At 42.8% G+C, this 22,557-nt stretch overlaps 3 protein-coding genes across 7 annotated transcripts; 2 read left to right on the top strand and 1 right to left on the bottom strand.

Moving 5' to 3' along the window:
- Nucleotides 1-103: 103 nt before the first annotated feature.
- mdh1b (malate dehydrogenase 1B, NAD (soluble)) lies at nt 104-4,014 on the top strand. Of its 5 annotated transcripts, none has more exons than XR_006834069.1 (10): nt 104-160; nt 296-408; nt 535-669; nt 819-961; nt 1,249-1,525; nt 1,704-1,932; nt 2,200-2,341; nt 2,663-2,810; nt 3,417-3,556; nt 3,823-4,014. XR_006834069.1 is itself a non-coding variant. In XM_046319366.1 (10 exons), the coding sequence occupies exons 1-10, from the start codon at nt 139-141 to the stop codon at nt 3,862-3,864; spliced, it is 1,419 nt and encodes a 472-aa protein (XP_046175322.1). In that variant the 5' UTR covers nt 104-138; the 3' UTR covers nt 3,865-4,014. The 5 variants fall into 5 exon arrangements, 3 of the variants coding, with proteins under 3 accessions (XP_046175322.1, XP_046175323.1, XP_046175324.1); XR_006834070.1 differs by having other exon boundaries at nt 3,626-4,014; XM_046319366.1 differs by having other exon boundaries at nt 2,663-2,838.
- Nucleotides 4,015-5,469: 1,455 nt separating this feature from the next.
- LOC124008235 (tubulin beta-4B chain-like) lies at nt 5,470-9,791 on the top strand. Its single transcript, XM_046319370.1, has 4 exons — nt 5,470-5,667; nt 5,974-6,082; nt 8,391-8,501; nt 8,596-9,791. Exons 1-4 carry the CDS (start codon nt 5,611-5,613, stop codon nt 9,654-9,656), a joined length of 1,338 nt encoding a protein of 445 aa, XP_046175326.1. The 5' UTR covers nt 5,470-5,610; the 3' UTR covers nt 9,657-9,791.
- A 78-nt stretch (nt 9,792-9,869) lies between these two features.
- Nucleotides 9,870-21,510, bottom strand: retreg2 (reticulophagy regulator family member 2). Its single transcript, XM_046319365.1, has 9 exons — nt 21,138-21,510; nt 20,382-20,485; nt 20,089-20,119; nt 19,200-19,329; nt 18,614-18,698; nt 17,912-18,049; nt 15,874-15,962; nt 14,808-14,943; nt 9,870-12,763 (listed from the first exon to the last, which is right to left on the bottom strand). The coding sequence occupies exons 1-9, from the start codon at nt 21,383-21,385 to the stop codon at nt 11,994-11,996; spliced, it is 1,731 nt and encodes a 576-aa protein (XP_046175321.1). The 5' UTR covers nt 21,386-21,510; the 3' UTR covers nt 9,870-11,993.
- Between the last annotated feature and the right edge of the window lie 1,047 nt (nt 21,511-22,557).

Raw genomic sequence — 22,557 nt, 5'->3', positions numbered from 1 at the left:
GTATTGAATTTTCATATCATATTTAATTACACAATTTTAAAAATATTCAGCTAAACGTAGTGACCTCTGTTTCCTATCGGACACAATTAAAATAACACCCCAGGTTTCCTAGCAACAACTGACATCCGGCCAACAAACATGGCAAAATTTGTACTTGCTGGTAAGACTTGTTCAAGTTTAGGTTGTATTAGCTATGTAGACATAAATGTCTGACTTACCTAAATGGGAAGAGCTTATGACCTGCTGGTAATGAGATTCCAACTTGTTTTTTTTTGACAACTTGTTTTTCTCTCAGGTAAGGCAAATTGCCCGTACTTTGCCAAAGCTGAACTTCTTGCAGATTTACTGCAAAGATCTCTGCCAAAGTTCAGCATCCACAAGCTCTGCATGCACCCCAATGAGTGGCAGGTAGATGCATTTATTACATTCAGTCAATTCTATTTTCATATGGTCTCTTTACTTTGTCAATGTGTAGCCTAAACTAGAGATATTCTGTCCAGACAATCTGTGTCACCCTCTCTTTCCACCTCCCAGCAATGGCTGGAAACCACTTGCAAGGAAAATGGCTGGCAGCATGAGCATTCTCCCATGATATGGAGGGAACTGATCAACCGTGGGGGTAAAGGAATGCTTCTAGGGGGCTTCAGCGACTTCCTAGAACATGTACAGGTAATGTTACTACATCACCCTTATTCAAAGATAACTATCAGTCTGGCATTATATAAATTATTACTTTGTTGATAATTCCACAATCAGCTGGTTCAGCAAGAATAGAAACATCCTGATCAAATCATGTCAAAGTGCTGCTTGACTTCCAGGCTTACTATGGCATCACCTCCGATATGACGACGGAACTGATGATGAAGATTGCAACAGAGAACCTGCTGACACGGGAGCTGTGCATGAAGGAGGAGGTGTACCACCAGAGCCTCATCAAGCCACTGCACATATGGATCAGCAGGTACGTAGGGTAGCTAGCTGCATCTCAATGTGAGGCATGGCTGGGATCAATTCCATTTCAATTGAGTCAATTCAGGAAGGAAAAAGACATGTCTATTGCCATTGAAAATATGAAGTAAAAATATTGAAAATGTTTGGCTCAAATATGTTTGTCTTCTACAGAAGTTATAGGCAGCGAAGCATCCTAATCTACCAGACCAGTTTGTGCTGTCTTGCCAACTCCTATGGCTTTAGGCCTACATCACAAACAGATTTAATCCACTGTTCTCCTCCTTTGCTACCCTGCAGTGCTCTTAACCCGACCTGCTACATCCTGATCCCCCAGCTGTTTGCCCCTGGGGTATTCCGGGACGCCCCAACCATCAGCCTCCACCTGTTGGATGTGGGGGCCATCGAGGAGGACCTGCAGGGGGTCAGGATGGAGACAGAGGACCTGGCCCTCCCACAGCTCCATAAAGTCACTGTCTACACAGAGCTGGACCAGGCCTTCCAACAAGCACACTTCATCATCCTCCTGGATGACAGTTGGCCTGAGTGTGGAGGGGAGGATGAGGAAGAAAGCAAGGTGTGTAGTTCGAATGGCTCGGTGGGTTAGTTAGAGCACGGTGCAAGCTACACCAGGGTTGTGGGTTGGATTATTGTATCATCCACTCCACATACGCTGAACATGTGTTAGTATTGACAGTTCTGTAAGTTGCTTTGGATAAAAACATCTGCTAAATGACCATATTATTATTTTTAAGGTGAGGAAGGTGTCGGAGCGTTACCAACAGTATGGGCGCCTTATCGACGAAAGGGCGCACAAGAACGTGGCGGTGATTGTGGCTGGGAACACCTTGGTTAACCTGAAGTGCTCCCTTCTGCTAGAGAACGCTCCCTCGGTTGACAGCGGACGCTTTGTCGGCATGGCAACTCAACTGGAGTACGAAGCCAGAGCCCACATTGCACAGAAGCTATCTGTGAAGACTGCAGGTAAACAAATCAACATTCTACATTTACATTAATTTTGCTCTTATACAGAGCGACTGAGTCAGTGCATTCAACTAAAGTAGATGACAACAACATATCCCAGTCATTCCAAGTGAAACTTTCCTCAAATCAACTTTTAGCGCAATAATTTTTTCTTTCATTTTTTCATTACCATTATACATGTATCTATGAAATGGATAAACATTTTCACCTTAAATTTTTAAAAAACCCTCAAACCTTCATGTGATTCTTCTTTATCGTCTCGGTCAGATGTGACAGATGTCATCGTTTGGGGCAACATCAGCGGCAGTTCCCATGTTGACCTGCAGAGGGCGAAGGTTTTCCAATACGAAGGGGCCATCTGGGGACCATCAGATTTTTCTCAGCCAGTCCTAAAGATGATATATGACAGGTAACTTAACTGTTTGCTAAGACATTTTGGCCAAATTATGTTTATCAATGAATCTGTACTGTTCCTGCAGTATAGATCTGTTTGTGCTGTGTAACCGGCTCCTATGGTCATTGTTATGCCAAAATGTCCTTCGGATTTGGCAAGACGGCACAGTCAGATCTGGGACGAAGCTACCGTTCCTGTGCTATTTCATACCTAAATTCAACAACCATAAAATACTACTGCACTAAGTTTTGATAATACACCTCCCTGTCATCAGTGCTCTAGTTCTAACACACACACAGTACACCCAAACTTTGAATACCTTTTTTTTTCTCAAAGGAAATGGCTACAGACTGACTTCCTGAATTTGGTCAGTTCCCAACGTGCCACTGTAGCCTCCAAGTCCCAGAGGGCCACAGCCATATCAGCCACTAATGGGATCATTGCAGTTCTGAAGGCCTGGAACTACAACTCTTCTGCAGAGGAGGTCTTCTCCTTAGGCATACTCAGCACAGGTCAGGTCAAAAGTCAATATAGTGACAGTTGCAGATAGGAGGGAATAATACTAGTCTGGTCCCAGATCTGTTTGTGCAGACTTGCCAACTCCTAGAGTCATTGACATGACTTGGCTATAGAAAGACTGTATCATTAAGCCTGATCCCAGATCTGTCTGTGCTGTAACATTAGTATTGACAAAATCCATAGGAGTTGGCTATTAAAGCACCTAAAGATCTGGGACCAGGCTTTGTAATCATTTTTATATATTGTATCAGCATTTTATATAATGTGTTTCAATGTCACATGCACAAGTAGAGTTAAATGCCTTTCTTGCAAGCTCTAACCCCCAACAATGCAGTAATCAATAACAATGTAATACTAAAAATAGCATAAGGTATAACAAAAACAAACAAATAAAAATAAGAACACAAAGTAAGTAAGCATACTAAATAAGTGCTGCCTATGAAGCCTGTATTCATAAAGTGTCTCAGTATGAGTGTCTAAAAGGTCAAACTGATCCTAGATCAGCACTCCTTCTCGAAGACACTTTATGAATAAAGGCCCTGATATCTGTTTTCTCTTGGCCTCTCTGCAGGACAGTACAACCTCCCAGCTGGTGTAGTCTTCTCAATGCCAGTGAGCTTCCAGGATGGTAGATGGTCCGTGTTGTCTGATGTCATCATTGGTGATGAGATGAGGGCCAAACTGCAGATTGCTGCAGACCAACTCAGGGAGGTGAGTATCGTAACTAGGACACAGGCACAGCAATCACATGTCTCATAGCTTAGTATGCTTCTGTGCCAGTGTTTTAGATTATTTTCCAGGACCTTGAAGATTTGAATTGAAAACAATTGTGGGGGGGACCTGATCTGTACTAATGGTAAGGGGAAACATTTGTACTGCATTGCCCTCATTCCTTTTGGATTCATTGATTTTTCATGAACCTTTTATTGTAAAGTAATGTTCCATTTGTGTTTCTATTTTGTTTACACTATCCATAGGAGAAAGATCTTGCATCAAGGACAAGAAAAGACACTGCATGAATTTACAGGACTTGCTGAAGCGCTTTCTGTCAGAGTTATGTTTGTTAAAAAAAAAGGTATTTTTTTACTTTTTGATAAAGACATCTGACATTCATTTGCATATTAAAGGTTGAATGTATTTGATGACTAAATAAATACGGATGACCTCAATGAATATCATCATCACTGGACTTCTGGTTGCCCCTCTCCCCACTGCATCCTTCTTCCCCACTGCATCCTTCCGCTTCAACTTATTGTTTTAGCTATGAAGTTATTTTTCACATAGTTCACGCCATTCTCAGATTCCATGTCTGTAAGCCTTACGTAACTGGTGGGGTGTGAATCCAAAAATCAAAGGCTGGAACTCCAAGGTTTTAGGGAGGAATGTTTGCAGAGTTGTATGTCTCGTTTTCAAGAGGCTCTTGTCTTTATGCATACCAGCCAAGTGTTTGTGTCAGTACTGTAACACAGCACTGGGCTGGCTAGCTCACCATTTGTTCACACTGACACCCTCCTAGTGCTTTTGAATCAAATATGCAAACTCCTGTGGTGAGTTGCAGGTCTAACATATGGCGTGCATTTCCTCTGCGGCAGTCTGTCTGTCTGACAAGTAAAACCTGGATCACTGACTGTGTGCTGTATTGAAGCCACCGCGCAGCCATCTTGCTACTCCTCCAATATAAAAAAAAAAGAGTTGGAAGCTATATAAATGCATTTATAAATGACTGCATTTGTTTGTTATAATTATTATATTAGGCATCTTAATGCACACTTTTAAATGATACGTGTGCTAAACATAACATAAAATGACAGCATTTTCCCCCCTAATGTTACGGTCTCCACCACATCAACATAAAATACTAGGCAGTTAAAAGTAATTTTGTCCTTAACATTTAATTGAAATACTGTAAAATTCATTTCTATGGAAGACTGTCTACTGGGGAGTGCCAATATGGCTGACCGGTGGCTTCAGAGCCTCTCAATGGCAAATATATAGCATCAGCAATAAAGGATATGTTATAGGATGTGTAATCTGACAGAGGCTCAGTGGGCTATCTTTTCTTTAATTCCCAACCCCCAAACATCAAAGCACACAAGAGGCTATAGGCAGCAAAGTGTCCGTCGCAGAGCAGTGCCCTGCACAAGGGCCCAACAACAGGTTTGGCTGAGTTTTCTGGTGAAGCAGCGGTTTCACATTGGGTCCAAAAAGGAATGGCTTCACACATATGTTGTGTGTAGGCTACATTATGCAATTCTATTTATATCATGGTCCATAGGTAAACACTGCATGTAATAAACATATTTAAAATACAACATATTGTATATATCTATCCATCCACCGCTATCAACTGGCTGCATGTAAAAAAAAAATATATAAAAAAAAATCGTTGACTGGCTGGCGGCCGCCTGTCTTTGCCTGTGCTAGGGTTATAAGGATATTTTATATGTATATATATATATTTATATATATATATATATATATATATATATATATATATATATATATATATATATATATATATTATACATACACACACACAAACCCAAGCATGTATTGCCTTGTATGATAATGACGTAATATTGATTTAGCCAATGGAATGCATGCAAAGACAAACTCCTCACGCGCGCTGAAGCTTTCTTTTCCCTCTCTTTCAACGGCTCGCTCGACTTTAGACGCTTAGAAAAAAGGCGCGCAGTAAACATTACAGTTATTGTCAGGTGTTTACAAGTGATCTTTATTCATTTACACGTCGACTCGATTTTAACATGAGGGAGATTGTTCATCTACAGGCCGGTCAATGTGGAAATCAGATCGGTGCCAAGGTAAGGGCACTTTTTAAATTTAAATGTATCGCAAACGCAGTTGCATTTTTCAAAGTAACTAACGTTAGCGTTCGTGAGCTAGCATTGTGTCGCTAGCCTGCTCATAAGTTAAGTCCAAACTAAAGTATTTGCGATTTGTTAGTTAGCAAGCTAACGATAGATGTGGTTATCTGAAATGTGTGGTTGATATGAAGAGTAAATTCGTTCAATTGTCGATGGCTGCCTAAATTTAGCTTGCTAGCTATAATGCTATGAGTAACTTTTACCCGCTGACGTGCCACTAAGCACTCCATCATACTTTTGCAGTTTTGGGAGGTCATCAGTGATGAGCATGGAATAGACCCAACTGGCACTTACCATGGAGATAGCGATCTGCAGCTTGAGAGAATCAATGTGTACTACAATGAGGCAACAGGTAACGAACTGGAAATGATCCTCTATGTACATAGGTAGCTAGCTAAATTGTGACATTTTGATTAAATACAAAACATTAAGTTGCTAGTTGAAGTGATTTTAAAGTGTATTTACGCAGGTAGTAGTGTCAAGTATTCAAACAATTATCAAGGCGGTGGCCAGTTCCTGTAGGTTCATGCTCTACAACATCCGCAGAGTATGACCCTGCCTCACACAGGAAGAGGCGCAGGTCCTAATCCAGGCACTTGTCATCTCCCGTCTGGATTACTGCAACTCGCTGTTGGCTGGGCTCCCTGCCTGTGCCATTAAACCCCTACAACTCATCCAGAACGCCGCAGCCCGTCTAGTGTTCAACCTTCCCAAGTTCTCTCACGTCACCCCGCTCCTCCGCTCTCTCCACTGGCTTCCAGTTGAAGCTCGCATCCGCTACAAGACCATGGTGCTTGCCTACGGAGCTGTGAGGGGAACGGCACCTCAGTACCTCCAGGCTCTGATCAGGCCCTACACCCAAATAAGCGCACTGCGTTCATCCACCTCTGGCCTGCTCGCCTCCCTACCACTGAGGAAGTACAGTTCCCGCTCAGCCCAGTCAAAACTGTTCGCTGCTCTGGTTCCCCAATGGTGGAACAAACTCCCTCACGACGCCAGGACAGCGGAGTCAATCACCACCTTCCGGAGACACCTGAAACCCCACCTCTTTAAGGAATACCTAGGATAGGATAAAGTAATCCTTCTCACCCCCCCTCCTTAAAATATTTAGATGCACTATTGTAAAGTGGTTGTTCCACTGGATGTCATAAGGTGAATGCACCAATTTGTAAGTCGCTCTGGATAAGAGCGTCTGCTAAATGACTTAAATGTAATTATGCTGTGTTCTCTTTAACTAACACATTGTCACACACTGTGTGATGTTAACAAATTAAAATATTGATATCAACCGGTCCAGATTGTAGGATATGCTTCTGTTCTGTAGTCACATTCTGCAATTGGCTTGCAATCAACTGCAGCAGTTTATTTTATATTTTGATCTGGTCATGTGCCAGCAGCTCAAGCCTCTATATGCGCCAGTGAAGTGAGTTCAGAAAAACAAAGTATGCATCTTAGAAATAGTTTTCACATAAACCTTATGTCCAAACTCAGAATAAAATGGGCCTGATTTCAGACCTTTCATGTAAAAAAGATGAGGGAAATTGTTCTTGCACAGCATGTAGGCTGAATGTTTAACTATTAAACATTTGAACTATTATATTAATCTAATTATTCACAATAATTGTATTATTGTGTGCATACTCAGTGCCAACTGTGTTCCTGTTGGTCAATCACCAGGATCGGCTCATAACACCAGCCACACACACTACACGATAAAGACCCAAAAATTCAGACACTGCTAGAACTTTGTCAGACCGTACAAAGCGGTACTTAAAATAGTGGAAGCCGTAGGAAGTGCAACTTTATCCATATCTCAATGTGTATTCGGTAGGCCACGCTTTGAAAAACTACAAACCTCAGATGTCCCATTTCCTGGTTGGATTTTTCTCAGGTTTTCACCTGCCATATGAGTTCTGTTATACTCAGACATCATTTAAACATTTTTAGAAACTTCAGAGTGTTTCTATAAAATACTACTAATAATAAGCATATATTAGCATCTGGGACAGTAGGAGGCAGTTCACTCTGGGTACGGTATTCATCCAAAAGTGAAAATGCTGCCCCCTATCCCAAAAAGGTTAACCAGATTTCCAGATAACTATAATATCGAAGTAAACTTGGAGTCACGCAACATGGTGTGTGGTCTCTGACTCAGAGAAACAATGCCGTTTTAGGCTACAGATTAGATCTTGATGCTCCTTTCCAATAAAGAGGGTCTAATTCTGGTGACTTGATGCTTGACTGCTGTTTGACAAATACAAATATTCTCACTCTTATCCATAAATCTCATCATGTAGACTAGCCTACCCACACTGTATCTGCAAGCTGTTGGCTAGAGAGCATGTACAAAGACCAGAGTAGGAACATTTGCTATTTAATGCAACAGTTTGACTAAACTACCTGTAGAGTTGAAAATGCGATGGAAACACATGGAACTCTTTTTTTTTTTTTGTTGTTGTATATGAAAACTTAAGTGAAAAAGTAAACGTTTTTGTGCACTGTTATCACACTGATTTTTATCCGCAACAAGTCAGTTTGGTGAAAATGTACCACTGGTGGGTAAACGCGCATATTTTCTTAATGCAGATTTTACAATATTTGCATGGAAATCTGTCACAAATTAGCTACTAACTCATAAAGTGTATGTTCATTTATTTCAGGTGGCAAGTATGTTCCTCGTGCCATTCTAGTTGATCTGGAGCCTGGCACGATGGACTCTGTCCGCTCGGGACCATTTGGCCAAATATTCAGACCGGACAACTTTGTCTTTGGTGAGCAAATGCTTTGAAATTGCAAATTAATTTCACATTACCATAGTAATATGCCTAGCCTACATCTCATTGCGTTACTTTTTGTTGTTTAAAGGACAGAGTGGTGCGGGTAACAACTGGGCAAAGGGCCATTACACTGAGGGAGCAGAGCTGGTAGACTCTGTCCTGGATGTGGTGAGAAAGGAAGCTGAGAGCTGTGACTGTCTTCAGGGTTTCCAGCTCACCCACTCCCTTGGAGGCGGCACAGGCTCTGGCATGGGTACCCTGCTGATTAGCAAGATCCGTGAGGAGTACCCTGACCGCATCATGAACACCTTCAGTGTGGTGCCCTCTCCTAAAGTGTCAGACACCGTGGTGGAGCCCTACAATGCCACCCTGTCTGTGCATCAGCTCGTGGAGAACACTGATGAGACTTATTGCATTGACAACGAGGCCTTGTACGACATCTGCTTTCGCACCCTGAAGCTGACGACTCCCACTTACGGGGACCTCAACCACCTGGTGTCAGCCACCATGAGTGGTGTCACCACCTGCCTGCGCTTCCCCGGCCAGCTCAATGCCGACCTACGTAAGCTCGCTGTCAACATGGTTCCATTCCCCCGCCTGCATTTCTTCATGCCAGGCTTTGCCCCCCTCACCAGCAGGGGTAGCCAGCAGTACAGAGCGCTGACGGTGCCCGAACTCACCCAGCAGATGTTCGATGCCAAGAACATGATGGCCGCTTGCGACCCCCGCCATGGCCGTTACCTCACCGTGGCCGCCATCTTCCGTGGCCGCATGTCCATGAAGGAGGTGGACGAGCAGATGCTGAACGTGCAGAACAAGAACAGCAGCTACTTCGTCGAATGGATCCCCAACAATGTCAAGACCGCAGTCTGCGACATCCCACCCCGCGGACTCAAGATGGCCGCTACCTTCATCGGGAACAGCACGGCCATCCAGGAGCTGTTTAAGCGCATCTCTGAGCAGTTCACAGCCATGTTCCGCCGCAAGGCCTTCCTGCACTGGTACACCGGAGAGGGCATGGACGAGATGGAGTTCACCGAGGCCGAGAGCAACATGAACGACCTGGTGTCGGAGTACCAGCAGTACCAGGATGCCACCGCCGAGGAGGAGGGCGAGTTTGAAGAGGAGGGAGAGGAGGATATGGGTTAGATGGATAAAAGGGATTTAAATCAATTTCAACTGCATTCCATCCCTTGTTTCAGTTCGTTCTTTTATTCTCTTTCATTGCACAAAGAGCTACTGTCAGTGTTTAACCTCTTGTAATTGCAATAAATCTTATCATTTTCAAAACTTGTTTGTGTTATTTTGTAGAAGTAAAATATCAAATTGATGAGTAGTTTCTGAAAAACAGGACACAAGATACATTTTTTACAATAGTACATTTCTTGTTAAGTGCCTTTATAGATCAAGAAGCAGTAAAAGCATAAGCAAACATTTCTATAACACATTTGTTAATGTATTTTTATAGTTGTTACAGTGAGATTACAGTAAAACAAATGACCTTTTAAATGAAATTCTATTTAAGCTGCAACATACAAATTGCATGCTTGCTACAAGTCCAAGATCTTGCTCCCTCCAAGTTGCATTTTTAATGCTTGGTTTTCACATGCAATGTTAAATTGCTCTCATTTTGAGGGAAACCTTTTACAGAAGTGCTTGGAAGGCATTGGCCAGGAAAAAGGTTGGTCTATATTACAATACAGTGCACAGGGACAACTTGGGTTGGGGAACTTTAGGCTAGACATTGGTGGATGCCATTTTCTACCTCACATTAATTTGCATCTACATATTAGTTTCTATGTGCAACGGTATCTTCCATTGCGCAAACTAAAGTACATCCCACTCTGAGATTCAGATCAGATAGGCACACTTGCAATAAAGCTGTCCTAGTTAAGTTGGTTGAGCCAAATTCCCACTAGTAACCAATTTATGAAATGAAGAATCCCCATCATTGTTACATAGGACCTAGGGAACATACCTTTTTGACAGATAATGCAATGCATGTATTCCTATTACTTTCAATCATTTGTCATAGCAAATGGCAGTTATTTGTGGGATTGCCATGACAAAACCTGCATTATGAAACTTCTTCAGATGTTAGGTACCTAGTCTCTAGACAGACTGGTTGCCTCCCACAGTGTTACAAATGTTTTGCCCGAGGTCTGGGATTTCCAAGAGTATTAAGTACCCAGAACATTTGCAAGTTGTACACATATTAAGCAATTGGTGGTGGTGAAGTAGCACTTGCATTCGTTTTCAACCATTACAGAATACAACTAACAAAATATAGACCTTTGAGATGTTGACAATGAGCAATTGAAAAGGTTGTCAGCATACCACAGTAAGTATGTTTTGTATGGGTAAAGATTTTCTTTTACCATCACCTGGTTTGGGGATTTAAAAAAAATACACACTAAAATTCAAAGATCTATTGAAAATTATTGTTTGAGATTTCACAATTTCTCTGAGTGTGGAACTTACTTGAAGGGCTTGCTGGTCTTTAAATTGCCTTCAATAAAGCTCCCAAACATACGTATTTGTGCCTACAATGTCCAATACACCCTAAATGTAATTTTAATAGACAGTTAAAATAGATGGCATAACTCCTTTGTATATGGCTAATAACTACAGACTTAAGTTTTGTTTGGGAGATTTCACAATTGAGTGCTGAACTTACTTGAGGGGTTGCTGGTTAATAAACTGCCTTTAATGAAACTCCCAAACGTACGTATTTGTGCCTACATGAGAACGTGTGTTTCACTAATGATCTAAATCCAATGCAGATTGTAGAATCAATTTGGGTTACTGACCATAGAGAATCTTTATTACTTTCAAATTCCCATATGACGACAATAAATTTCCATTAAACTGACCATTAAATAAAAATAATTTATCATATATATTAATATAATCAAAACAAAAACCTTTTCTTTTCTCTCAAAGAATCCATCTACATATAATCTGTTAATAATTTCCTTCAAGAAGGGTGGCTGTGGATCTGGACCCATTGCAGATTGTGCTGTAATGTACCCAACTCCATTTGGCATTACAAGATACAGCAGAAACAAATCTGGGACGAGGTTCCACCAAACCCTTCTCCTGCCACCCAAACATATTACTAGTAGCTCCCAAATCTCAGATGGCTTGTTCTCTTGGTTAAAAGCAATAAAAGCCTGTCAAACAGGTACCATCAAGCCCAAGTCTCAAGAAACAAGTTTAATCCCAAATGGTACCCTATTCCAGCTATAGTGCACTACTTTTGACCAGAGCCCTATGGGCCCTGGTAAAAAGTAGGGCACTATAAAGGGAATAGAGTGCCATTTGGACTCAACCACAGTGATCGTGTGGAGGCAGAATTAACCACAGTGATCTCAATCACTAACCAACTGCCACTAACCACAGACACTTTGATAAGTGTACATATATATCTGTATAATGTATATCTACGTAAAACAAAACAGTAGGGTATGAGCGGTGATGAGGACGCTAGAAGGACTCCGGTTGGTGCGTCGGAGATGGGTGTGTGTCTGCGGGAGAGGCCACTCCCACTACCCCATGTCCATCAGGACTGAGAAGACCCAGCAGACCCTCGTCCATCTGCTCCAGTTCACTTTGGTCCAGAAGCTCAAAGTCCTCGTCCTCGATCGGTACAAACATCTCCTCGGCACTCCTCTCAGACTCCGCAGCGACCACATCCTGGTCCTTTTCTGCCTCCTCTGTCTCGGCGACAGGGGCGGGGGGGCTTTCCAGGGCACTGGGGGGCATGTCGGTGGGCAGGAAATCTGCGATGGATGGGCCCTTACTTGCCTCGGTAGAGTGTAGCAGGGCCGATAGTGTGTTCTGTACCACGGTGGAGATTGCCGTGTTCACGATCTCCTCACTCAGGGCTTCCAGTGACTGCCTTGGGGCCTGGGATTCCCCTTCCCCCCCATGCACCACCACCTCCGCTCTCCCAGCACCCAGCAGTGGTCCCTGGTCCCCACCTGGCGGCCGTCCATGTCCGTTGAAGTGTGTGTTGACAAAGTGGAGCGGGGAGGCCAGGTGCTGGATGAGGAGGCTGGCAGGGCTCATGGGCTCCCCCTCCGAGGGCTCTCTTCCCCCAGCCGCAGCCTCGTCCCCTTGGCCCTGACCGGGGCCATGCAATGGGAAGTGGAGGAGGCTGTGCTCGATGGGGAACTCGTCAATCGAGGGGAATTCAGGTAGGTCCCTTAGGAAGGCCTCCTCTGGGTCACTGTGCACACTCTGCTGGTCCAGGTCTAAACAGTCACAGGAGAGAGAGCGAGAGCGAGAGAGAGTGAGGATGGGGTTAAAGGTAGTCAGCAATTGCATGAAGTAAATTGCAATATTGGGTTGACTTCTAAGAAAGTGAATCGCAAGGCTGAACTTCTCTGCCGTTTTGGTCCAGCAGCTGTCACATTGCAGCAGCTTAAAGCTCGCCTGCACATGGCAAGATATTTTTTTGCGAGTGAATATCTACAATATCCTGCTTGTGGTAACGCCATGTCGCTGAGTAGCCGTTTAATATGCAGTGAAAATGTCATTCTGATATATAGTGAATGAGGAAGGAGTCAACAGCATACAGTTGAAGTCTGAAGTTAACATGCACCTTAGCCAAATGCATTTAAACTCAGTTTCTCACAATTCCTGACATTTAATCCTAGTAAAAGAATCCCTGTTTTAGGTCAGTTAGGATCACCACTGCATTTTAAGAATGTGAAACGTCAGAATAATAGTAGAGAAAATTATTTACATTCAATTAGTATTTGGTAGCATTGCCTTTAAATTGTTTAACTTGGGTCAAACGTTCTGGGTAGCCTTCCACAAGCTTCCCACAATAAATTGGGTGAATTTTGGCCCATTCCTCCTGACAGAGCTGGTGTAACCGAGTCAGGTTTGTATGCATCCTTGCTCACACACGCTTTTTCAGTCCTACCCACAAATGTTCTATAGGATTGAGGTCAGGGCTTTGTGATGGCCACTCCAATACCTTGAATTTGTTGCCACAACTTTGGAAGTATGCTTGGGGTCATTGCCCATTTGGAAGACACCTTTGTGACCAAGCTTTAACTTCCTGACTGATGTCTTGAGATGTTGCTTCAATATATCCACATAATTTCCCATCCTCATGAAGCCATCTATTTTGTGAAGGGCACCAGTCCCTCCTGCAGCAACACACCCCCACAACATGATGCTCCAAATCCCCGTGCTTAGAGGCACTGAGTTTGAAGGTAGGCCTTGAAATACATCCACAGGTACACCACCTCCAATTAACTCAGATTATGTCAATTAGCCTATCAGAAGCTTCTAAAGCCATGACATAATCCAAGCTGTTTAAAGGCACAGTCAATTTGGTGAATGTAAACTTCTGACCCACTGGAATTGTGATAGAGAAATAATCTGTCTGTTAACAATTGTTGGAAAAATTACTTGTGTCATGCACAAAGTAGATGTCCTAACCGACTTTCCAAAACTATAGTTTGTTAACAAGAAATTTGTGGAGTGGTTGAAAAACGAGTTTTAATGACTCCGACCTAAGTGTATGTAAACTTCCGACTTCAACTGTATGTCTAACATCGGGTTATATGCTAGGGACGGGCATTTGAAATGGCTTCAAGATTAGAATAATATAGATTTTTCAGATAGTCTAAATACATGTTTTAAAGAGTATTCTTTTTTAAACTTCAATGGAGACCTGCTTGCGTAACTTGAGAGCCGGTGCACTGCGCTCTGCTTGGACGGGTGGGGGAGGGGCGATAGGGGAGCAGGGGCCGGTGTGTGTGACAGTCTGTGTGTGGGGCATGGAGGAGGGAGAGAGAGAGAGAGAGAAAGTTGGCAAACCAACAAGCTAGTTAGACACACTTGTTGCTGCCATAGGTTATCATACCATCTGCTAGTGTCCGTCTTGACTGCATCTAATCTTTGTAAAGAAACTAGCTACAATAGCCAGCTAAATTAGCAAGCTAACTAGCTAAAGTAGCAAGGCTTATTGAGGCATCCTTGTGTACAACAACTCCATTCATATGAAACCACAGCCTACCAGTTGGTTGATCATTGTAGCCCAATTCTATTTTGCATCGAATAGAAATCTCCCACTTCACTTGCTATACACATGAAGCCTCTGACTGTGGTGCGGCTTTGATTGACCGACAATAACACCCTAGGCGAAAATTTGTTTTAAATGGGGCAAAACATTTTTGCTTTGGTTTGCTCTAAAGAACACACACCATTCCTTTTCTTTTGAATCCAAGTTGCACAAGACAGATACTTTGGAGGAAGGGCCTGCTGTGCTTGGGTACCTACCTTCACAGACGTCTGTGAGCTGTGGGGTGGTAGCTCTGGATACGGAAAACCCCCCACTCTCCAAAATGGATGCTTCCTCGTCAGACAGCTCCGAGTCAGTGATGGCCATTGCCAGGGCGGTGGTCTTTGCATCCACCTGACCAATGACAACACAATTGTTCTTTAGTGAAAGGCTCTCGACAGAACCCATTCTAGAGCCCAATCAGGTTATTACAAAGTCAAGCCATAATATTTTCTTATCCTCTCAATTGTGAGGAAATGTCAACAATCAAACATGAATTAAACCACATTCTGTAAAAAACTGAAACAAATATTTTGCCTTTCATTGAGGGGAATATCTTGGTTGAGTACAAATAATCTCTCATTCCTCCTGAAGTGTGCGCTTGTTCTATTCCAGACATATTTAAAAGCATTAGATTTATAGGCATGGGCTAGAGGGAGTTTCCATTAACGTTCATTTCCTTTCAAATCCATAAGGGGAAGTGAACATGTGTATATTGCTAGGGAAAAAGGAAAGATTATTGGGATGCAACACGTGTCTAATTTTGAATCAGCCAAACCATTGAATCAGCTAAATTATTTGACAAGTCTCATGGAATATAGGCTGCTAATGTAGGTTGAATGATAGAACAGCTATTTCCATGTTAAAATGTTATGGGATGCATTTTCTCCATTGTTTTTGGTGGTAGGCTACTCTGGTAAGACTATATTATGCTAAAATAGTCATAGTAGTGTACTTGGCCACTGTTAAAAAAAACTAACTTAAAGCGGGTACAGCCTCAGTGTTCACAGTAAATGCGCACTGGAAGTTGCACAGAATTTTCACAACATTCAAGTTTGCGCTCAGCAGACCTGAAATTTGCTCAGTGACAACATTTGAGGGAACATTGCACCCAACCCTAATTCTAACCTTAACCCCCTAGAAATAGCCTTTCTCCCTTGTGAGGGCTGTCAAAATGTCCCCAGTTGGACCAATGTTTGTTCTGGCCCTCACAAGTATAGGTAAATATGTCCATACAAACAACACACGACCCTAGTGCAAGATGGCAGATGGCGTGGTGCTTACCAGTGGGGCAAAGCAGGATAGCTCCTCCTCACTCTCACTCTCTGTCTCAGCCCTGGGCTCATCCCCTTCCTCCACCTCCTTCTTCATCTCTACAACACACACACAGTTTAAAATGTAACTGCAGGATCCAAGAAGTTGATTTTAAGACATTCAAATGTCACTTGGCGTACAATTTCAAGTCTGCATGCGCCACACCAGCTAATATTCTTCACCAGAAATGAGCCCATGTTGGCAACAGTCGTATTTTTAGGGCTGTCTCTTTCAAAGGTGGCTCATTATCAGGAAAGTGTGCTCTTTCAGCAACGAGCCTGACGAATGTAGTAGTTTAGTGGCTACTGGCTAGACTAGATGGCTAAAGCATGGGGTTGCCCATCTGCATTTGTTAGGCTACCCCAATGGGCTAATCATTAACCAAGTCTCCAGAATTTTGGCTTCGATTTCAACACCAGCTTAGTATATTGATATTCAATACCATAATGATTCAAAAAATGCCTTACAAAAGGTCAAATATACAGCACTGTTACTATATAAAACACATGGTCAACCAGAGAAAGGCAACTGGGCGTGCAGGCTTTTGTGCCAGCACTTTTCAAACACACCCGAGTCGGCTTAACAAGGTTGCTTTGTAGAATCTGGTTTGTTAAGAGTGGGGCTGGGACAAATGTCTAGACACACAGTAGCTCTTCTGGAGGTGTTATGCTTTAACAGACTACAACCCAAAAGGTGAAGAAAATAACTCCCTCGTGAAATGAATCAGGTATCAAATGGTTTGAGCTAAGGTAGCTAAGTGGGAGGGCTCTAGACAGACTTTCCAATGGCAAGTAAAGAAGTACGCCATTTCATCTAACATATTCATGGAGTGCATGATGGATATTTTGATGTGCAATTTTTCAAAATGGGATCCAGAATAATTAGATATGTTTTATGTCTCGTCTCTTTAGAGGTGAATGTTCCTGTATATTTGCATATTGGCCTTGGTGATCGACTATGCTACATCATTTACCAACTGAGGAAGTGGGAACTCAAAACACATTAGCTAGATTGCTAAATCTAAATATGATATTGTTTCTTTAGCCATGCAATTGATCTAACAGTAATTGTAATGTCCTACAAAAACGTTTCATTGGTAGCCGACTTGATGCATTCATCGCAAATGGTGCGCTCCGCTCCGTTGGCGAATCATCTCAATTACATCCTGCGTTTGTAGTGTTTTTTTCCCCTCCTTTATATTGACAGTTCCAAAATAATTGTTCCTCAAATAAAGCTGACTCTTAACAGTAGTTGTTGGAAAAACTGTCTTTCACGCAATTATATTTCGAAATGTAGCTCAACTTTCAGTATGCTTGCACTTATCAGAATACATCTCTCCCTTCACCTTGTGTGCAAAGAGGGGAGCGGGAGTGAGAGCCAGCAGCGAAACAGGGACAGGACAGATACATATATATAACGGAAACACTGTAGTCATCTCTGTTGCATTTTTTAAAGTCCTTTGAAAGCACAATTTAAGACTTAAGACCTTTTAGGATCCGTGGAAACCCCAAATCCTTACATGTCTGAAAATAAAATTTGCTCCAGCTGCCACACTAGTGGCACAAACCGGGAGGAGAACGGGTTCTGAGAAGGAAATATATTTATTAATGTCACTGATGTAGTTCTGAGGTTTAGAGGGTCTACACCAGAAGTTATGGGTTATAGGAGGAAGGTATACAATGTGTGCAGTTAAGCTTGGAATGTGTTGAGTGCAGGGATCGATTACACATCCTACAGATGTGTAGGAGGAGACTCCGCCTATGAGGATCGGTTAAATATCAGTGCTTGTGTGAAAATGTTTTTGTCTGAATGCAGCTATATTGACCCTCTGGGCAGAATAAACTTGGTTAAGCTTTTATCACATCTGTTGAGTGTTTTACTCTGGGAATTAGAATCTAACACCAGGCAACCCTGACGTTCAGTGTTCACAGCCAGAGAGGGCACCTGGTGACGTGAATGGCGGAGGGCACACACACACCAAACACAAACACACACACAGTAAACTCACTCCTCTTATCGTGCTTGTGGTGCTGCGTGTCTCCCTTCATACTGTAGTCCAGTTTCATCAGGATGGGCTCCAGGCCCGTGTACATCCGCTGGATCAGCTCGTGGTACACCACCAGAGGCCACACCAACACACTCAGCGCTGGGCACAGGACAAAAAAAACAACCCTAACGTGGCACTTCAATGGCTTTTGACTCACCATGACAAGCGCACCATCCTTTTGCCTACATAGTGCACTACGTTTGATCAGAGCCCATAGCGGTCTGGTCAAAAGTAGTGCACTATATAGGGAATAGGGTGCCATTTGGAACGCACTCAATCCTCAGTGTAAACCAGAGAAAGGGATATATTTAGGGTCGTATTCATTAGTGAACACCGTAGCAAAACATTATGCAACGGAAACCATTTACTCCAAACGCTACAACGTTGCAAATGTCTGGCTACTGTGTGCACTATTGACTACGACCCTGGAATACTGAGCTTCACAAATGGCTAAATCACAATACATTTCTAGGTTGGGGAATGGCAACACTATAAATATGGTATGAAGGTTGCATTTAGAAGTTATTGGCAATAACTTTGGTTGGCAATTGTTATGCAGTAGCACGGCTTTTCTTACAGACAACCATACCCATTGGCATACTGGTTGGTTGGTTGCCTTTGTGAAAAACAAGGGAAAATGATTGAAAACGCAAGGCAACTCACCGATGATATAGGATATCATGATTCCTGGTACGTAGTGTCCCACCACAGCGAGCACAGAACAACCAGAGCACATCATGGCACAGAACTGGAGGGACAAAAGAGACGCAGTGCCATTAAACCTGCAAGTTGGCTGAAACTAGTGTAGGGAGGGACGACTACTTCAGCATCAGCAAATACCTCTTCAGATCAGAGGAGGATGGTGGGAGGAGCTATAGGGGGAGGCTCGTTATAATGGCTGGAATGAGATTCATGCAACGGTAGAACATATGGAAATCACGTTTTACTACGTTCCATAAATTCCATTCCAGCAATTAATGAACTTGTCCTCCTACAGCTCCTCCCACCAGCCTTAACTCCTTCAGATATACAAAAGAATACGCAACTCAAGCAATTTAATGTTTTGATAAACCATGACTGAGGCACTTAGCAACAATATGGTAATTTAGCCGTTGCTTTAATACACTTCAACCTACAGATACCAAATGACACAATCAGCACATGTGGCCAACGTGGGAATCGAACCCACAACCCCGATGTTGGAGGCAATGAGCTCTAACCCACTGAGCCGCCATCACACCCAACATACCTTTCCGTGGTTCTGCCTTTTGTACTGCAGCATCTCCTGGACGTAGAGGCAGCAGTAGAGGTAGCTCTCCACCAGGTGGTGGCTGAGCTCTGGAATGCTGAGGAGCCGGGGTTGCACACTCATGGCCTCTCTGCAGTCAGAGAAAGAGACCGTGGGATGAACAAATGAACACAAGCAGTACTAAGCCAGACCTAAAAAGCTTCAAGCGTCTCAGAGTAGGAGTGCTTATAATAGATAGGGTGAGCCTGATCCTAGATCAGCTCTTCTACTACTCTTTATAAATATGTGCCCTGGTGCTATTGACAGGTACAGAGCACCAAACAAGTAGGGAAAACGCCTGAATAATCACATGAGTCACTATAACAGTAAAGTGCTTGAAGGTGTTATAGGAGCAGGGTGGAGTAGGATGTGTTTAAAGGCCCAGTGCAGTCAAAAACCGTGATTTTCCTGTGTTTTATATACACACACATTTCCACACTATGAGGTTGGAATAATACTGTGAAATTGTGAAAATGATGATAATAACCCTTTTAGTATAAGAGCCGTTTGAAAAGACTGCCTGAAATTTCAGCCTATTTTGATGGGATGGAGTTTTGGCCTTCAATGGTGACATCTCCATGCAGTAAATGAATGAATACACCAATAAGAAACAGTTCCAAACCTCTCTGCCAACAACAATTAATGTTACATTTCCCCTCCCCACTCAGACCACTCCCAGACAGTCCTAGCTAAATCTGTTGATTAATTGCTCTTTGCTAAAAAAGACATTTATTTTTGTACTATTTCAATTTAAAACAATCACATTAAGGTACTTAATTGTTACCCAGGAATGATTTGACACAGATTAAAAACAGCTGCATTGGACCTTTAACTGAGTCAAGAGGTGTACCTTTCCAGTGGGTTGGCCTCAGGATACTGAACTGTAGCAGAGAGAGTAGACAGGAGAGATTTTTTCCATCTAAGTCCAACATCATCAACAATACATTTTAGACTTCATAGAATAGCCTTGGGAATCAAAGTCATCAGAACAATGACATGTAAAATCAAATCTAAATCCACAACATTCAACCATCTTATCAAAGCGTGACCTGTACCAGCATTTCAGACTTCACACTGACCCCAGAGTCAGGGGTGGGTGTTGCAAGAGTAATGCATGCATGCACCTACTATGCGCTTACTTACCGGTTGTAAGAGGTAATTTATGCTTCCATCTCTCCAGCTGCATGAGCCCTAGAATGGAAAGACTCAGGAGGAAGAGAGGACGCAGGGACGTCGAAGACAGAAGCCTGTAAAACACACATAAAAAAACAACCCATGCCATTTTAAAATGTTCCTAGCTATTTGCTAACGTTAAGTAGCTAGCTAGCCACAGGAGTGAATAGACTGTCAGCTAGCCCCCTGTCCTGGTTCAGGACAATACATGAAACAGAACTGTCAACTTGGCCACGTTCAGTTGTCAAACGGTGCAGATATTAATGCCATGAATACAGCCATCATGATTCCTTGGTCTACATGTCGGAGAGGCATGTGTGTTCTACATTTACACATTTCTATCCGAACGCTCCAAAACGTCTTGTTAGCAAGGTAGCTAGATTAGACAGCTGTCAACTAGGTACTGCTATTTCAAAGATAGCTAACTTGTAACTAATGTACGGTATTTGGCTAAACGTTATTCATTTAATTGATACTATCAGGGTACATTTTGGCAGGCTAAACTACCAACTGACAGCGTTAAATAGGTAATTAGCCACCGAGCTAGCGTCGCTGTCGTCCGAGGGATTATCGATGTCTCGCTGTCATTCAATCTAGCGACACTACAGCAAGTAGTTAGCTGGCGTTGCTACTACCAAGCTAAAACAGTCGCGACAGTGCATCTTCCCATTCCAGGGCAACTTAACCGATGACATGAGTGATTCTTACTAATGATTTTAGCATTACCAGAACAAGGTGTTCAGCGTGAGCGCAACAAAGATGCTGTAGAGCGGCCTTTCCCAAACAAGCAGCCTCTGCATCCATAACAGCAACGGCTCATATTGCGATAGCCAGCCTTGGAGACGCTCTCGCAGTTGCACAAGCTCAGGGTTCTCATCCTCACATACTGGCTCTGATCCTCCGGCAGGGAACAGGTCCTCGAGGACGGCAGAGGAAGAAACCGAGGGGCGTCTAGCCTCCTCTCCGCTCGCCATTTTTCCCCCCACTTTGTTATGTTGTTTTGGTGATCACGGGGAATGGATAGGCGGATAGATCCACGCAGGCCCGTCACTGTTAACACCCCAAAAAGTAGGACCCCGACGTTACTGCTCGTCACTAGTTACCACAGCCACGAAGTCTTAAACCCCGCCCATTTCTACTATCGCTCTTCTTCAAATGTGATTTTAAATTTAACCCCAACCACCCTGGCAATCTTATGCCTAACCTTAATTTATGACCAAAACGAAAGATGTGTTTTTCATTCATTCTTACTATGCAGTCATTTCTTACTTTGTAGCTGTGCTATCTAGTGGACACACAGTTTACTGGATCAGCATGTCACGTGCTTCCTTGTTTACTGCCCTCTTGGTTTTGCGAAAACAATAGCTATTTACTGACATCTGCTGGATAAAGTGGATACTGCTATCCACTCATTCGTAAAATACAATTCATATTTCTTTCTCCACTTCTTACCCTGAAAAGCTTACATAAAACAGTGAAATCCATTGTGCAAGTCCATTATAAAAAAACAAGTAAAATTGATTAGAACATGTTTAATAAAGCACAAATTCAGCGCAACACAAAGTAACACAAACTTACATCATCAATTTGATCAACTGCAACTAAGGACAATTGTGTTTTATTGAACTCAACTGATACAGTTGATTGTTGCGGATTATGTTTCTCTCCACAGCAGTACGATGACATTTTGAAAACTGTCTCCCTTTTCATCCACTTCACATTGTTCTCTAGTGATCTCAGTTTGATTTGCTTGAAATCTCTGGAAAAGAACAAACAACAGTGGAGATGCAATATGATCAAAGATTGGAATGATTATAACCAAAGCATATGATTAAAAAAAGGTTGTGTGCATTATATCAGCATAAATGTAGATAATACGCTCCATTACAGATTCTTGCCATAGACACAAACCAATCTGAGAGATGCAAATGTACAACACGGTTGCATCCCAAATGGCACCCTATTACCTATATATAGTGCACTACTGACCTGAGATAGACTAGTGTCCTGTCCAGGGGCTGTACTTGTCTATCATGCTGCCTCACGCTACAGAAACAGGAGATAGGCTCGTGCTCCTATGAGCCGTTCCGGCTTGCACAAGCTAAGATATTTTTTTTAACTTTTCAACCTGAGCCCTATGGACAAT

Source organism: Oncorhynchus gorbuscha, linkage group LG21 (genome assembly GCF_021184085.1).
Source record: "Oncorhynchus gorbuscha isolate QuinsamMale2020 ecotype Even-year linkage group LG21, OgorEven_v1.0, whole genome shotgun sequence".
Classification (NCBI taxonomy): domain Eukaryota; kingdom Metazoa; phylum Chordata; class Actinopteri; order Salmoniformes; family Salmonidae; genus Oncorhynchus; species Oncorhynchus gorbuscha.
Note: the sequence above shows the minus strand (reverse complement) of the source record. Positions and strands in the feature narration are given on the sequence as shown.

Coding starts and splice junctions, on each gene's coding strand:
- mdh1b (XM_046319366.1), top strand. CDS start 139: ATGGCAAAATTTGTACTTGCTG. Junction 962..1,248: donor CTGCACATATGGATCAGCAG/GTACGTAGGGTA, acceptor GCTACCCTGCAG/TGCTCTTAACCCGACCTGCT. Junction 3,557..3,822: donor CTGCAGACCAACTCAGGGAG/GTGAGTATCGTA, acceptor CACTATCCATAG/GAGAAAGATCTTGCATCAAG.
- LOC124008235 (XM_046319370.1), top strand. CDS start 5,611: ATGAGGGAGATTGTTCATCTACAGGCCGGTCAATGTGGAAATCAGATC. Junction 5,668..5,973: donor GAAATCAGATCGGTGCCAAG/GTAAGGGCACTT, acceptor ATACTTTTGCAG/TTTTGGGAGGTCATCAGTGA. Junction 8,502..8,595: donor ACCGGACAACTTTGTCTTTG/GTGAGCAAATGC, acceptor TGTTGTTTAAAG/GACAGAGTGGTGCGGGTAAC.
- retreg2 (XM_046319365.1), bottom strand. CDS start 21,385: ATGGCGAGCGGAGAGGAGGCTAGACGCCCCTCGGTTTCTTCCTCTGCC. Junction 18,050..18,613: donor CATGATATCCTATATCATCG/GTGAGTTGCCTT, acceptor TCCTGTGCCCAG/CGCTGAGTGTGTTGGTGTGG. Junction 14,944..15,873: donor TATCCTGCTTTGCCCCACTG/GTAAGCACCACG, acceptor GTCATTGGTCAG/GTGGATGCAAAGACCACCGC.